This window comes from Protopterus annectens, chromosome 9.part0, assembly GCF_019279795.1.
Source record: "Protopterus annectens isolate FY-2018-M chromosome 9.part0, PAN1.0, whole genome shotgun sequence".
NCBI classification, from domain to species: Eukaryota; Metazoa; Chordata; order Ceratodontiformes; family Protopteridae; genus Protopterus; species Protopterus annectens.
Genome location: NC_056743.1, coordinates 867,043,750 through 867,062,085, shown reverse-complemented (window position 1 = coordinate 867,062,085; position 18,336 = coordinate 867,043,750). Strand labels below are relative to the sequence as shown.

General features: G+C 40.2%; 1 protein-coding gene across 2 annotated transcripts in view; it reads left to right on the top strand.

Moving 5' to 3' along the window:
- Positions 1–18,336, top strand: part of OS9 (OS9 endoplasmic reticulum lectin) — a 1,402,051-nt gene that overhangs the window by 1,075,814 nt on the left and 307,901 nt on the right. For both annotated transcript variants that reach the window (XM_044083591.1, XM_044083590.1), the window contains exon 11: positions 13,455–13,712. In XM_044083591.1, the coding sequence (XP_043939526.1) occupies positions 13,455–13,712 (258 nt within the window). The remainder of the gene's footprint in view (positions 1–13,454; positions 13,713–18,336) is intronic.

Here is an 18,336-nt window from a genome sequence, read left to right as displayed (position 1 = left end):
CTACAACTCACGACACCTTCACTGACCCGTATGGCTCTGACTCTGTCAAACCTAGAAGGGTCTTGGAGTCGTAGCATCAGCACTGGATCTGGAGGGGTTATGTTTGACTCTGATGTTTTCGGAGCCATCCCTTCCTCTTAGTCTTGGTGCTAGACAGTTTAACTCCAACCCCTATGTCTAGGCTGGCACCTGGGAGGATTGGGTTCCATCCAGCACAGGCATCAATGGGTGGTGTTTTGTTGAGACTTGGCTCTCCCATGGCTTATGCTTTTGATGTAGTGGAGAGATTTTTCCACCTCCGTAAACGAGGCATCCTTGTTCCCCTTTGGGTCCACCCCATCCTCAACTGTCTACTGTGAATGCTAGGTCTTTTCATCCTGTCCCATCAGAACAGCCAAATCCAGTCGAGGCTTTAGATTGTCGATTCTGCTGACAATTCCAAGTCCTCTCTGGAACCTCCCACTGGAGAGCCCCTTTGGATGTATACATGTAAGAGGAGGCACTTAGACTCTCCCAAGAGTTGTTAACTGAAGACACTGACTTCACTGAAGGGCAAGGGTCTGCAGATCACCCCTTGGAGACCTCTCTTTCAGTGAAGTACTTGAACTTTTGAGACAGAAAGGTGGTTGGTTTTCTACCACCCCCAGGAGGAGGAGTCACTGTTTCTTGAGGCTTTCAGAGCCGGCTTGGCTACAACTTGGGTGGTACCCGCCTGCTGGTGAGATAATAGACCTGATCTTCCACTGGGCAAGGAAGGATCTGGATGTCAGAGCCTATTTCCAAAAGACCAAACAACTATCTCATTTCATTCAAGGGATCAATGGAGCTAGGGTCCTCCAATGGATGCAGTGGTAGTTGCAGCAGCCACCAAGAAAGAGCGCATGGAACACTTATTTTGTCCATCCCCTAACGGAGAGTCCAGTGAGTTGGGTAGATTTGAGAAGCATGTCTATGCTTCAAAGACCTTTGCCCTCAGTTCACTGAAGTTATTTGGCACACGTTATAGAATTTCAGAGGGAATTATCAACTAGTTTTTCAGTTCTCTCTCAGGTTCCATGTCTGCAGAGGACAAGAAGACTGTCTTTGCAACTAGCCACCCCTTCAGTCCCTGTGGAATGTTTCCATGATACTGATTTATCATGCCTCAGAGGGAGCTTTGAGAGCCAGGTGATCAGGAATTCCCATAAAAAGGCATGCCTGGATGTGCCCTTGACTTTGTGGAGCTCTTCATGTCTTCATTCGTCAATGCCCCTTTTGATGGATCCACCTTGTTTGGTCCTAAGATGGGGACTGTAGGAGCTAGCAGGATGGGAAGACATTATCTGCCATGGGAATCTGTTTTTCTACCCCCTCAAAAGACATTCTCCAGGTGTTTCAGAAAGATAAAAGGGTCTTCCCAGAATTCCTGCGGAGACAGATACCCTCATGGCAGTGGGGGGGGGTCTTAATGGAAGACTCCACTCCGGTGGCCGTGATAACTTGAACACTAGGGCTTCAGAGGTCCCTTTTCTGAGAATCACAACTCCCAGAAGCCTGGATAGCCATTACCAAAGATACTTGGGTGCAGATATCCAGAGGTTATTGCATACCTTTTTCCCTTCTACCCACAAAACACAACATATTAATTCCTGATATTCCACCTAGTCAGAGAAAAGCAGCAGCCATAGAAAAGCTGCTGTGAAAAAGGGTCATCCATTCGGTCTCCACAGACCAACAAAGATCCAGAACCTACTCGTGATTCTTTTTAGTGCCAAAGACTGGACCTGATATTAATTTTGGATCTCTGCAATCTAAATTAATTTGAGAAGCACTTGAAGTTCTGGAAGTTCTGAATGGTCATGGTTTAGTCCATTCTACTCCTATTTACAGAAGGGATGATTGGATGTTCTGTATAGATTTCCAGGATGCTTGCTACCATATTAAGATACATAGGTGCTTGGAGATATCTGCCGTTTGGTTTCACCACAGACCCCAGATGTTCTGCAGGTGCTTTGCAGTTGTTGCAGCTCACCAGGGACTGTACAGATTCTGAGCGTTTCCTTGCCTAGATGACTGGCTCCTTTCTTCTTCTACCAAATTTCTACTGGTTCAAGCCAGGGATTACTTGCCCCATCTATATCTTGAACTAGGCATTACAATAAACTACAAGAAGTCTCCTATCAGCCCTACTCAAGCATTAGAATTCATTGGTGCCTGTCTAGATACAGTAACTCAGATCGCAGGTTTACCACTTACAAGACTAACCGATCCACGGAACCAAGCCTTATATATTCTTTTTTTCTTCCCCTCCAGCCAGACTGGTATTGCAGCTCTTGTGATCGGTGGTAGCTTCAATGGTGTTAGCACTGTTGGCAAGGCTTTACATATGAGGGTTCTGCAGTAGATCCTTGCAGTACAATGGTCAGTAAGGTGCCATCCCCTAACAGCACCTGATCTGCTTACAAATATTTGCAAACAACACATAACCTAGTGGATTCGTGTAGAAGTTGTTTCTCTGGGCTGCCCTTTTCTTCCTTCACCCAAGGCCACAGTGACAGTGGATGCATCCCAGTTAGCATGGCAGCATTCCATTCCAAGGCACATGATCTTAATTAGAGGTCACTCTCCACATCAGTGTCCTAGAAAGAGAGCAGTCCTACTGGTATTGCAGGAGTTCAAAATGGTCTTCCTGTAGGGATGGTTGCTGTTCATATGGACATGTTGGTAGTCTGATACATCAACAAACTGGGTGGAATTCATTACTACCTACCATATCGAGAGACAGTGAGTGTGTGGAATAGACCAATGTTCGTGTTACACTGCTGCAGTCATTACACTTGGGTTATCCTGCCATCAGGCGGTTCCCCAGTCGGCCTATGTTCCAAAGTCTTGGTCCAGTGTCGGTTGCTGTCGCCTCCTCCCTGACGTCAGTGTGACAGGGGTATACAAGATGCAACCGACGCCATTTTCTTCAGTATTTCTTGCCGTGCAATGCCCAAAGCAAAAGCAGTTCGCAAGTGCTGGTCGGCCGACTCCTGAGATTTTCATTTCGAATCCAGAACTGAAGTCTTCTACAAAGCTAAGTACCCCTTTGGGGAAATTTTTTCTTGCCTCAGACCGATGTCAGTAAAAGTTAACTGTATTTCTTGTGGGAAGCAAATACCTCATAACGATTTCCACTCATATTGTATTCCATGCCTAGGCCCAGACCACGATGTCACTGGTTTTGTGCTAGGTTTAACAAGAGTATTATTAAACGTTGGTTTGATTTTTGCCCGACATTTTTTTTGGCAGAAAATTCATTTACACCATGCCGTCGGAACTTCTGACAACCGGAATACATAAAAAGCGCAAAGACAAGGACAGACATCCGAGGCCCAGAACTGACGACGAGGCTTCTTCTAGGCTTTTCGCCAGTTCTCCGGTTTTCAGCGAGGCACCTACTGACTACCGCTTCCACAGAACCACAGACCACCACCGACATTGTATCTCAAGGTTACAGGTTCCACTTTCACACTCTGCCAAGGTTAAAAGGAATGCCAAATCTGCCACCAAATCAATGGGCAGAGCCTCAAAAACAAATTACAGTACTCATGGACATGAGGGCTATTCAAAAGATATCACCACAGGAGCAAGGACAAGGATTTTACTCAAGACTCTTTCTGGTTCCCAGAAAGGACAAAGCCTGGAGACCCATTCTGGATCTTTCTTCTCTAAACACTTTACCTGGATGTTCCGAAATTCAAAATGTTCACACTGCAGCAGCTTCTTCCCATGCTGGGAAAGAGAGCTTGGCTCGTGACTTTGGACCTCAAGGAGGCATACCTGCATGTCCCTATCAGACAAAACTGCAGAAGATACCTCAGATTTCTAGCTGGTTCAATGCACTATCAATTCTCTGCACTGCCCTTAGGCTTAACTACTGCGCCCAGGATCTTCACAAAGTGCCTGGCACCTGTAATTGCATTTTGCAGGCAAAAAAGAATTCAAATTTATCCATACCTGGACGACTGCCTGATTCAAGCAGAGAGCAAGGACATTCTTATAAAGCATCTGGCATTCGTAAAAAAAGTTACTAAGTTGCTTGGGGTACACAGTAAATGAAAAGAAATCAAAACTAGTGCCCTCACAACAGATAATATTCCTGGGTGCCAGCTTGAACACAATGGGCCAGATGGCTTATCTCACACCAGACAAGCAAGGACAACTGACTCAATACTTTCAATTGATGGCAACAAAGACCCAACTCCCTGCAAGAAAAATTCTGCAGGCCTTGGGCTACATGGCATCTTGCATACTACTAATTCCATATGCCAGACTGCATATGAGGAAACTACAATGGTACCTAAAGAGTGTATGGTCTCAACACTGTCAAAGTTTGGAAACAGTTCTACCACTAATTCCTTGCCTTCAACAGGGTTTCGATGGTGGGCTCAAGCTTGTCACCTCAACAAGGGACAGCCTTTTACTCAACCCACAGCCAGGCAAACACTGACAACAGATGCATCTGATTACGCCTGGGGAGCACACATGGCAGGAAAATGTATTCAGGGCGAGTGGCCCACGGGGCAAAGGCATCTTCACATCAATCAAAAAAAGATGCTAGCTGTACAAAATGCACTTATAGCTTTCAAGGACCTGCTACATCCAGGACAATTACTACTGAAGACGGACAACACCACAGGTATGTGGTACATAAACAAGCAAGGGGGCACACACTCCTACCCCCTCTGCAGACAAGCCCATGACCTTGTGGAACACAGCTCTAGACTACTAAGTTCATCTGCAAGCACAATTCCTGCCAGGAGAAAAAAAAATACTGGCATACGACCTAAGCAAAAACATAATGGATCCCCATGAATGGGAATTGAATCCACAAATATTCCGAATGATAACACAAAAATGGTGGAGCCCGGACATAGATCTGTTTGCATCCCCAATGAACTGCCAGCTACAGAAATTCTGCACAAGGAGTTACCATCCACAAGCATGGAAAGTGGATGCACTCTCATTCAGCTGGAAAAACCTGCAAGTGTACACTTTCCCTCCTTTACCGCTCCTTCCAAAGGTACTCATCAAAGCCAGGCAAGAAGAGCCAAAGATGATCCTGATTGCACCAGACTGGCCACGCCAGCACTGGTACCCAATCTTGAAGAACTTAGCACAAGAACCACCCTGGATTTTGCCTCATATCCCACATTTGCTGACACAGCACAACAATCAGATACTTCACAGCCAGCTAAAGACCTTAAACCTGGCTGCATGGAAAATTTCTTAGTCAAGCAAGCAGTGCCTCTCTCCAAAGCTGTTCTGGATGTCATTCTGGAGGCCAGAAGGCCTAGCACCAGGAAAAAGCCTACTTGGATAAATGGAAGAGATTCTGTGCCTGGAACCAGGCGCACAGCCTTGACCCTCTTGTCCCAAACATTCCTCAGATACTTCAATATTTAACTGAGATGCTGGACAAGGGCCTCTCCTTCTCATCCATCAAGATCCACACCTCAGCCATTTCTGCTCATTACAACATGGATTCACCAATTTTTTCAAATCCTTTGCTCAAACAGTACCTCAGAGGGGCTAAAAACATAAGACCGCCCCGTAGAGCACCTACCCCAACTTGGGACCTCAACTTTGTTTTGGAAAAAATAATTTTACCTCCCTTTGAGCCAGCTAACACAGCAGAATTAAAATACATCTCTTGGAAAACTGCTCTGCTACTGGCAATAACATCAGCACGAAGAGTTTCAGAATTACAGGCACTAATGGCAGTGGAACCTTTCCTCATTTTCCACCAGGACAGGGTGTCTTTAAGAACTAACCCTACGTTTATGCCAAAGGGTGGTATCAAGTGTGGCTCTAAACCAAACTATTCACTTGCCAACTTTTTATCCAAAACCACAGAACAAAGGGGAGAGACTACTACATTCTTTGGACATCCACAAGCAGTTACGCTTCTACTTGGACAAAACCAAAGCTTTCAGAAAAACTGAGCAATTATTGGTAGCATATGCTACAGGAGCACAGAGGAAAAGCCATTTCAAAACAGACTATCTCAAAATGGATAGGACATTGTATACGTTTCTGTTATACTCATCATCGGAAACCTGTACCTAGCAGCATTAGATCTCACTCCACCAGGGCAACAGCCACTTCAACTGCCTACCTCAGAGGAGTAACTACTAAGGAGATTTTGGAAGCAGCAACATGGAGTTCTGTGCATACCTTCACCAAGCATTACCATTTGCCTTTATGCTCCTAATCCAGAGCTGGTTTCGCCACTGCTGTGCTGCAGGGCCTTATAGCCACCCCAATGCCTTATAGAACCAGCCTCCCTACCTCAGCTTTGGGATTCCACCCAAGTGTAATGACTGCAGCAGTGTAACACGATGAACATAGTACAGTTTTATACCTACCATAAATGTAGATGTTCAAGTGTAAACACTGCTGCAGTCCAGGTTACCCTCCCTCCTTCCTCTCTTACTTGCTGGTACGTACCTATGTCTTCTACCCTTTACTACCTATGGGGAGTATTTGCTGGTAACTGAAAGTTGTTGTTTGTTTTTCTTATGTATGTTTTATTAGCAATTTGAATTGCCTACCTATTTGGGGGCACCTGACATCTGGGACAAGAAAAACTGAAGAAAAAGGCGTCGGCTGCATCTTATATACCCATGTTGCACTGACGTCGGGGAGGAGGCGACGGCAACCGACGCTGGACCAAGACTTTGGAACTCTGGCCAACTGGGGAACTGCCTGACGGCAGGATAACCCAAGTGTAATGACTGCAGCAGTGTTTACACTCTAGCATCTACATTTATGGTAGGTACAAACCTGTACTTTACTTCCACATGTTTCTTTTGGCAGCACATATTCTGGGGAAATCCAGCTTAGTAGCAGACAAACTGAGCAGGTTCATTTTAGATCGCACAGATGGTCTCTGTCAGTGGCAGAAATTATTTTTCACCAATGGGGCCAACCGTGCTGTGACCTCTTAGCTTCTACCATCAGTTCCAATTGCAGCAAGTACTTTGCCCTGATCCTACCCAATGGGGAAGAAACTGAGAGGCTCTCTAATTAATGATTAACATCCCAGTCTTCTATATGTCAACCCCCCACCTCCCTCATTCCAGTGTTTCTTCAGAAAGTGTTTAAGTTGGAGAGCAAGATAATCCTCATTCTTCTTTTGGGCCTTGACAAGTGTGTTCCCCTTCCTGTGGCCTCATCTAGTCCACCCTTCCTGGGTAATGGATCCTTCTCAGGACCTTGTATCTCATCCGTTTGGGGTCCTCACCCAGACATTCAAACACTCAAGTTAACCACATGGTTTCTCCACCTCCAGTGATGGCTAGGAACTCCAGGCTTTTTTCCCCAGTTCACCACATACGTACATCATCCCAAAATGTTTCTACAATGGAGATTTATAAGAGCAAGTGGAAAAGATTGCCTCTGAAGGGCCCAAAGAGAACATTAGACCCCTTTTCATTTTCAGCACCTATTCCAGGTGTTCCTGACTTCCTCTCTTCCATTTTCAATAATGCAGCTAGTTATTTGACAGTTGAAGTACTGCTTACTGCCATTTCAAATTTTCACTTCAGCAAAAACAATTCTTCTTTGTCCTCTCTGAAGTTGTGTAAGGCTTTTCTTAAGGGGACCTTTCTACTCCGGCCCCCCTATTAAGGACCCCATTCCTACATGAGATCTAACCGTTATTCTTCAAGCTTTGACTCAAACCTCCCTTCTAGTCTTTGGCCAAAGCAGAATAAAAGTATTTGTCATGGAAACCCCTTTTCCTGATCACCATTACATCAGCTAGACTGGTATCAGAACAACGGATGCTTTTTTTCCCAGCCATCATACCTAATTTTTCATAACAAAATCTCTTCAGACTAACTCTTCCTTCCTGCCTAACCTTGTATCAAAGACTAACATTAACCAGTTAATCTATCCATTTTCTTTCCAAATTTTTCCAACAAGGGAGAATACATGCTGCACCCGTTGGATGTTCATAGACCGCTTAGATTCTTTATTCACTGAAATAAAGATTTCAGAAAATCAGATCAGCTGTTTTCCTTTTCTAAGGCTAACTTGGTGAAAGCAGTATTTAAAGTAACCTTGGCTAGATGGGCTAATTGATTGCATTGCTTTTGTCTACAAGAGTAAAGGATTATCATTGCCCAAACCATCTAAAGCCCATTCCACCAGATCAATGGCCACATCTGCTCTTTTGGCCCAGAGCTTCTGTAGATGATATTGGTGCAGCTGCTACATGGTCCATTGTTCACACCTTTATAACTCATTACAAACTGAAAATCTTATCTAGGAATAGGGGCAGCATTTTGGTCCCCTGTATTCCGGAATAAACATCCTCGAGGACCGCGCAGAGTTACTCCTGCTGGGGGGACTCTCATTAGTTGGGGATTGGACAAATACATCAGATATTAGTTATGCACTTACCATAACTCTGTATCTGTGTTGTCTGTTTCCAGCCTTCATCTTCCCACCCTGCAGCCCCTTTCCTTTTTCATAATATCCTAGTATGTCACGAGGAGTTTTTCCATGTCAGTCTTGCTGTGTGAGCTCCAGTTTTCCTCCTCTTCCTTTCCTGTCTTTGGGCTATAGTTTGTATTCCACTTGTTTGGGGTATGCTACTGGCTGGTGATACTTTGACACGTATTGATTAGCTAAATAGAAGGCAAACTCGATCTGAGGTAACTAAGGAGAAGAGAGGATTTGGGGTAAGGGGAGGAGCTCTAGCCACTGAGCCTAAAGTATAACAAAGTGGCCGAGTCTTGGTCCAAGACTCAGCTGAGGAAGGACAAAAACAGACAACACAGATGCAGAGTTATGATGAATACATAACTAATTTGCTGGTTAATGAGTATAATCCCCGGATGCCAGCAAAGAAAAAACTGAGAACCAGAAAAGATGAAGATAAACCACTGTCTGGAACGAATCCTGCAACTGTTCAGGAAAAAAAGCAGTTCAAGCTTCATCTTTAGCACAAAAGATGGCTTCCAGTATTTTAGAGGAAAGAGTAAATCAGATGTACTCAAGGGTGGTTAAAATAAGTGAAACTTTGAAGGATTATATCAACTCAATAAAAGGCTGGAAAAATGGTAAAAGCTTTAAATAGCTATTTGAATGAAATAATAAAGTTGCAAAAAAAATCAGAGGATGAAATAAAGAAAAAGCTGGCTGAGTTATGGGGCTTCTGAAGACGTCTCGTTTCAAAAAAATGGTGGAGTTAAAAGGTAGCATGCACAGAGAATGCAAGATTTTCTTGTGCATCAGAGAAACTGAAAGGAACAGAATGTTAATTTTATGACAGCACAGATAGGCAACTGAACTGGTATTCCACAGCAGAATGCAATTGAAAGGGCACATAGTGTGTGGTCATACCTGGCCATGAGAAAGCAACAAAGACCTGTATTAGTGACGATGCAAGCATAATAGAAAGAGTTGATCCTGACAAAACTGTGGCAAAAGGGAAAAATATTAAAATTGTGTCTTTGTAGAAAATGGTTATTCACTGCACAACAGGCAGAAGATAACCACATTTATCATGGAATGTTGAGAGGCAGATGTGAGATTCAAGCTGTTGTATCCATGTGTTTTCAGAATATTTTTCCTGGAGGATCAAATACTTTTTTGATGCAGAACAGGCTAAGGAAGATTAAAGTTTTTCCAACAAAGTGTGAGCTATCAAACAGGAAACTTTGGTTCTCATTCTTATGATAATAAAGCTCATAGAGAGACATTGCCAGTGAAACCTTTTCTAATGTTCCAAAAGAAAATGCTTGAGACAGAAAAAAACAAGCTGACTAGAAGAATCAGGAGTACCTTGGATTGTGTGGTGTTGGTAGATGGTGACGACCAAGAAAATCAGCAACACTGAAATTAGTGAATACATGTGAAACTTCAAAGCCTCAATCATATTTAAAATATGGCTTTGCAAGGAAGTGGTTGAGAAAGACTGGACTTTTGACTTTTTTTAAACCTGTGATCTGATTGTAAAGTATATACCACACTTTAATGTTTAGAAGGACACTAAAAGTGGGGAAAAGGTAACTGTAAGTAAAACAATTTTTGTTCTTTAGTGTTTGTATAAAATGCATGTTGTATATAGTAAAGCAGTTTTGAGCAGTTTGTAGTTAGCGGTGTTTTAAATGTGGGGAGTGTTTTTCAGTGACTGTTGTATGTGTTCGATGTTAAAGTGAACAAGTACTTTAGATGTAAGAAATATAATAAGCTTTACAGTTTAAGAGAAGAAAGGCTGGAGAAAAGCAAGTTTAATGTTGATATTCTGTGGTCTTCGGCTGCTGGTGTATGGGTGGTTGTAAAGGTTCACTCATTTTATGTAGCATTAATATATTTCCTCATTTTTACAAGGGTGAAAGTTTAGATTAATGCTTTTGGCTTAAACTATAACCATTTTTTTGTAAGCAAGTAGTCTTGAAAAATAAGACAAAATGATGATAAATGGTAAGTTTCTTACGTCTGTCAGGATATTCGTTTTTTTCCTATTAGCAGGCATTCAGTAGGAGTCACGAAATCTGCAGCTGAAGGCAAGTTGTACATTCTGTTCTGAGTGAAATATACAGAGATCCATTGCTGGCTATTTTTACACAGAGACAAGCTGTGTGCAGGTACAAGCAATTAATCTTCAGTCCTGAATGTTTTCTGAGGAGAATTGCAAACTTTAAAGGTGTAATGGGAAGCAATTAGTGGAAAATAAGTTTGAAATTATGGGTAATGAATAAGAGATAGCAGCATTTGTACTTTAATGCATTTAATAGAAGTGTAAAATGTAGTTGTATTTAAAGAGTCAGTGCACTTTATCTTGGGGCCAAAAGTTAATGTTTTCTGAAAGCATGTTTTTTCACAGCTGGGGGGATACAGATAAAAGAACAGACAAACAATCAGTGCAAGTGGGAACACAGGTTGTGGTATGCCCTTTAGGTTAAGTAATACTTGTAGGTGTAACTGTTTATTTGGTTCAATTATTCCTATCTGGAGTGTCAAGTTTAATTCTTTTGAAGATGTACACAGTTTTTGTGTTTGTTGTAAGTTACTAGGAATAAGTTGAAGTGTTTGAGTATGGATTAAAAAAGTGTTCTGTTGTGGCATTCAAGAACATGTGGGAAGAGACTAAACAAAAGATACTTTAAAAAAATGAGAAACCAGAAGCTCTTGTTTATGGATAATAAGATACATGCAGAGAAAATGTTTTTTGTCCCTTTAGCTTTATATAGGGATCAGGCATATTTTTATCAACCAGAGTAGAAGTTGCACACAATAAACAGATGAAGGAATTTATCTGGGAGGGGGAAGAGGGCAAGAGTTAAGTGGGATAAGTTTGATCATTCCAATATAACAAGTTGGTTTAGGATTACCTTATCTGATGAAATATTTTATTAGAGCTACACAGTTACTTCTGTTATAAATAGAAGCAAAATGTTGAAAGATTTTCAAAATTACCTACAGAGTACTCTCAGAAATATTGGGTGCAGAAATGGCTGTATCTAAGGAACTTATCATCTTTTTTTTTGGAGTTGGGACACAGGATCTGATTTGCCTAAACATAGTGAGGCCATATTAAGATTTATTCTTTGCCTGCCAAAAAGCAATTGTGAGAAAATGGAAATCAAAATCTAAACCAACTGTATTTGAAGCACTGAATATTATAAAAAGAGATAAAAGAACCCGAAGAGGGATATTTAGAAAAGGGAAGGAGTAAATTACATAGAAATGGAAATTGTGGGAAGAATACATACAGAATAATACATACAGAATAATGTTTTGGAGGAGGAATGAAGTTTAATGGAAGGCAAGAATTTGTTACATTATATAATGTTTGATGGTTACAAAGAAGGAAAAGATATATGATGTACAATTATATAAATGGAACAAAACTGTTAATATGGTTCGTTTTCTGTTAATGTATGTTTGCATGTTTTTAAAGTGATCATTTAATAAAGGTGCTTAAAAATTAAGTTACTTATGTGTTTTTTAAATGTGAAATCAAAGTTAAGGTTAGCATGTATTTGTGATCATTTACAGTGGTATGCAAATCATTTAATTCAGTCTCACTCTTGCTAATTTCTTTATCTATACTTGGTCAGTGTTTGGCTGCCCTTTGGACATGTTCTTAACAGCTAAGTGTTGCATAGTGTACTCTGTAATGCTTAACATTCTTGAAATTAACGCACTTCCTTCTGCATATTTTAATTGTTTCCATTTGATGACACAGTATTATTGCAAACTTACCATGCAATACATTTAGCCAGCGCTTTTCAGGCTGTTTATTCCATTCAAGCTTATAGTGCCTTTTTGTATTCTCCCAGTTTACACCCATAGCTCCATATGGTGTCCTAACCTTTTTTGAGTTATAGCTTCTTTAACTTACCAGCTAATAATATGCAAATTAGAAAGTGCAAGGAGTTAAGAAAATGACACTAAGGTTGTTCATAATGTTGTACTGTAGACAAATCAGCTTTTTCACATGTTCTTAGTTTCATAACTGAGAACTTTGCATGTTATTGAGGGGTATGGTGTCATAATCCATAGTGGAAGACAGTAAAACTAATTTTCAGTGTCTGTATCAAACTATACTTGATATATTGATAGTCATTTGTTAGTGATTATGAAAACAACAAGATTTCCATATGTCCTTAATATTTAGAAAAGTGATGTACAAACCTATGTGGCATCAGATGAAACTGATGTTGAGCAAAACTGTCACTATTTGCACTGTAAAATGCACATCTTGAGAGATTTTTTATGTTAGTAATTAAACAATTAAGCAGTTAAGCATATGTTTTCATACTTATGAGAATGTTACAAGCATGCATTGATTGAGAATTTTTTGTCTCGTGAAAGCTTGAGTCCGGTTAACACAAATTTTCTAACGATGTATGTCTAGGTTGTACAGTTTTCAAGATGTGACAAATTTGTTTATGAAAGTTTAACAAAAAATATAATTTTGGGCTTATGTGCATTATAGTATTTATGGAAAGGTTATGAATGCACTAGTATCACTGTATAGAATACTTACTGCTAACATTGCTATTTTTATAATTTTAATAGCATTTATTCACAAAACATTTACATTTGTTTTTATCTTATTTTTAAGTTACTTCAGAAAATGTTCTGGAATGCAGGATGTGTGTAGGCTGTTAGAGGTGTGTCATTCCACATCAACATAGATGTTAACGAGTTATAGAAGCATATACTTAGGTTGGGGCTGGAAAGGGACCATATTGGTTTAGTCAATTTAAATGCTCAGTAGGTGAAATAAAAAGAAGTTATATATATTTTTTTAGAAATCATTAGGTTGCATAGTTCTTCCAGATTGTGTTTCGATGCCCATGAAGAACAAAGTTTAATTTTCTCATTGGGAAGTTAAAATTATTTGGCAGTCAGAAATTTCATGCAAGACATAACCTTTAATTTACGTGCATGTCTTTTACTTATAGAAGTCAAAAAAAGATGGTGCGGCTAGTGATGCTGCAACATTTGAGGGAACACCTTCTGCAGACACTTCACAGGAGAAGCAAAACCAGGAGTTACATGATGGTGAGGAAGGTGAAGGCAGTGATGCTGAAGATGCTGCTCTTATCAATGAATTTGAAAAAGAGTTGCAAGATGTCCATTTGCCAAAATCTGAGATCTCTAGAATCCAGCACGATGTAAAAGCACAAATGGAAAAAGAGTTTGATAATATTATTGACGAGGTAAGAGAAGAATGTGTGTATGCTTGTTTGGTGAATACTCGATGTACGTAGAATGCGATTGAGCAAAACAAGACAACTGTAATTATGCTTTGTGCAACGTCAAGATATGCTACTTACAGCTCTGCATTAACCCATTCGTAAAAACATTTTAGCAATAAATTATTTCAGCACTAACAACAAAAAGTTGATGTCAGAAAGGATTAAATTTTGTGTTTGAAAATGAGCTGTACATTATTTGATGAAAATGTGCTGAGCAGACTGGAATTTTAGTTAATGTACTTGTTAATTGCTCTTGAGCCATCCGATATGCACCTTTTACAGGTGAGAATCATGAGTAATACCTCTATCCAGATTAGTAGAGGAAGCATTTCAGTAAAATGTTGATTGACTCCCTCTGTGGATGATAATCTTCTAGGAAGGATGGATTATTTTGATACTCTGTAGTCTAGTTTGAAGGCCAGTCCCATGTCATGTGGCTCCTGTTTGTATGGAATCTTTTTGCTGCACATCTTGTGATGCTCATACTAAATTTGTAACTTTTGTGCCTTGTAGCAGGAATATTTGGTTGCTTTTCTATATGTCATGATGGTGTCCACCTGTCTTCACCTTTCCCTCTGTCTTTTGGGTGCTTAGGAGGACTGGATGCATCTTGTCCATCACAGGGACCTTTTCCCACATTCGGATGTATTTATGGGATGTCTACCTGAGGCAGATGCAGCAGTTGGAGAAATATGTGTGAGACTGCATTCTCAAGCTGCAACCATTAATGGGCATCCAAGCTGTAAAAGAGAACTATCCATGCACTTGACTACATTCATTCTGTTTTATGCATGAAAAGGTCACTTCCTATATTAAGTGGGATAAGTTAATCCTTCCAGTAGAACAAGGTAGTTGGGATTACTTGATTTGAAGGGGTGTTTTAGAGCTACATAGTTAAGGCTTCTATGCATAGGACAAGCAGAAAGCTATAATTAAAAGTGGAAAGGGGATGATGATGGAACTGGGGAAGCTAAGGAGAGACTGGGGTTTTGGATGTAGGTCATTAAGGAGAATAGTAATAACCATACAAAATATTATAATTATAAAGTAGCAGCAAGTATTCCAAAAACTAAGCCAACTCGGGAATAGAGAAAGGAGATTCTGCCAGTAAAGATGACTGCAGTTATGGGTATAGAGAATGGACAAGAGGAGACTAGAATTTACTGTAAAAAACTGAGAAAGGAACCAAGGCATTTCGAACAATTAAATTCAAGAGAGAAAAGTAATACCATGGGAAGAGTCTATAAATGCTCGAGAGACTTGAACCTGAGCACTGAAATAAATAGGACATGCTGGAGGGACAGATTCATAACCCAGAGGCTCCCTTCACTCTGGAATAAAATCCCAGTCCAGGTTAGGCAGAGTCCCTCATTGACTCTCTTCAAGAGGAATCTTGAGTGGATGGGAGATTGTAGATTTACTCCGGGTATCACTTCTGTGTCACTGTTAGACAGAGGCACAGTATACTAACCTTGAAAAAGGGCATAGCAGAATTCATTTAAAATGGGTGGCGAAAGCCAAACACACTCTGGCTAGGCTTGTAAATGCCCTAGGGCAGATAGCCTAGTATGAACCTATGAACCTAAAGATGCAGTTGGACTGCAGGCTACAGTCAAGGATTGATATCAGAGTCTAGGCCAGTGATGGCGAACCTATGACACGCACGTTCACCAACACCCTAGTTACCAAAGAAACTGTTTTTGCATTCATTGTTCGTGTGAAGTGCATTGAATTGTTTTGTGCCAGGAGCCAGTTCAACAACACTGCTGCAAAGGCAAGGAAGTTAATAACCTCAAAGACTATTTCATTGTACTGTCTCGATACAGTCTATAAAGGGTAGTCCTGACACTGTTTTCTCTTCGTGGTTTCACTTCTGCAAAAGGCAGCTAGTCTGCATTTCTAAGTGTGTGCTGTTTTACATTCCTATCAATTTTCCATCTTAATCCCTCCTAAAACTGATTACTTTTTAGACTTAATGACAATAAGTAGATTTATAGACTCTAAAATTATTAGATTTATAGACTTATTTTACTTCAGAAGATGTTTATTAATTCACATTCTTTTTTTCTGTCAGTGTCTCAAATTAATAGTACTAGCAGGTTAAAACTATCCATGTCTCTTATTTCTAGTCTTGTCCCTGATTCTGTTGAGATTTATCCCTGATGTATTGAGAGCTGTGCTGTTTTATTTATTTGGGGGGGGGGCTCACCAACAGAGTCAAGTTAAGCATTTTCTATGCCAAGAGAAAAGAATATTAGGATCCTAAGTGAAGGACCAGCAGTGGTAGAGTTTTTAGTAGAATCTAGAACAGATGCAGCTGTTAAATGCATAATTAGTAGGACATATTAAATATTGAATGACAACTGTAAGAATCAGAGGAGGTTGGAAAGTATTGGGAAGAGAAATTGGATAAGCGATTCACAAAGAAACCGTGGGCAGATGTATGTATGGCTCCCAAATATGCAACAGAATCTAGAAGATTTAGAAGTTTTGCTTGGAAGTGTTTGCATACTCCAAGCAAATGCCAAACAATTTTTCCTCTGGTAGATTGCAAATATTGGAGGTGTGATGGGGAAGAAAGAGGTAATTGTACATAATTTATGGGAGTGTAATGAGCTGCCAGACAAAAATTCCCTGCAGACTACTCTGTTAGAAGTAATGGCTGAGCAGCTTGGTGTAACTAAAATGATTTTTTTGAGCTGTGATACAGAATCGGACTTGCCTAGGCATAGTAAGGCTTTGTGGAGTTTAATTTTGGTGGTTGCAAACAATGCAATTAGGAAATGGAAATCAAATTCAAAACCAGCCATACTAGAAATAGCGAATATAGTAACAGAGATTAAAAAAAGTGTGATCTTTAGAAAAGGGTAGGAGCAAATTACATAGAAAAAATGGGAATTGTGGGAACAATACATTCAGAATGATGTCTTGGGTGATGAATGAGGTTTAAGGGAAGGCAGGAATTGAATGAGCTAGGCAATGTTTGACAGTGATCTCACTCAGACATTCATTCATTCCCTCAAATTTGATTGCATGGTTTCTCCAATTCCAGTGATGGCTAAGACAATCCACATTTTCATCCTCTGTTCATATTCTAACTTCTTCCCTGAATCCCACTACACATAAAGTTTACAAAAGCAAATGGAAAAGATTCTCCATCTGGGAAGTTGAGAACAGTCTAGATCCTTTTTCTGCCTTCCTTCCAGCAATCCTGCAATTCTTGGCTGATCTTTTTCAGAACGGAGCCAGCTTTTCCACTATTATAGTACAATTAATGGACTTCTTCCTTTCATTTTGGTGAGAATCACATGCCCATTCCATCCTGTCACTATCTAAAGCCTTTCTTAGAGGAACCTTTCTATCATGATCTGCATTTAGAGACCCAGTTCCTCCTTGTGATTTTACTGTTTTACTGTACACCCTAACTAGTACTTTCGAGCTGGCTGCCAAAGCTGATTTAAAGTTTGTCATAGAAAACCCTCTTCTTAGTTGCTTTTACTTCTATTAAGAGAATTTCTAATATCCATGCCTTGTCTGCAAAACCACCATACTTGATTTTCACAAAGACATTGTGATTCTGAGAAACAACCTTTCTTTTCTTCTAAAGGTGACTCCTGAATTCCTTGTCAACCAATCCATAAATGCCCCTTTTCCCAAAATTTTCAAACAGAGGTGAATACACATTACACTAACGAGATATTCACTGCCAATTAAGGTTCTGTTTACATTGGACCAGCTTTCAGGAAAACTGATCAGCTGTTTCTCTTATTCCCCTGTTAAAATAAAAAAAGGAGTATCGATGGGAACACTCTTCCGTTGGTTATCCAAGTACATTTCCTATGTTTCCAAGCAGATGGGGCCATCCCTGTCTGTTCCCCCCAAAAGCCCACTCTACTGGATCAGTCGCTTTGACAGCCTTCTTTTCCAGAGTACCTCTTGATGTCTGCAGCCACCAAATGGTCCAAGGTTCATACTTCTATTTGACATTATAAATTGGACATGCAGTCAAGATCAAGACCTCTTTTTTGGTTTAGTTGTACTCCAGTATATCCTTACATAAGACCACTCAGCTGTTACTGTAGCTGGGAGCTCTGTCGAATAGATTTTTTTTAACCACCTGTATTGAATCATCATTTGTGACATAGGCAAATTTACATTTAAATAAAAGTAATCAAACTGTATTAACATAAACATTGTACTTCACGTATATTGCTGTATGCCATATAACCTAAGCAGTCTTACATAAGTTATTCAATTCCTGCCTTTTTTAAGCAAGAAACATCTGTATTAAGCCATCAGTTAGTATATAGGCAATCATACATTTATATAAATGAAAACAAACCACACCAACACAATCCTAGTTGCAAGCATTTTACATCATAAACCATAATGACACACTCCCAGCTACACACCTTATACATCACTTATAATTTACGCAATCTTTCTCACTTTCTCATTACATAGCTCGTTTAAGTCCTGCAGCCTTTTAGATCTCATTCCTCCATTGTATGTATTGTTCCCACAATTCCCATTTTTCCTATGTAGTTTGCTCCTGCCCTTTTCTAAAGATTTCAGTTCCAGTTCT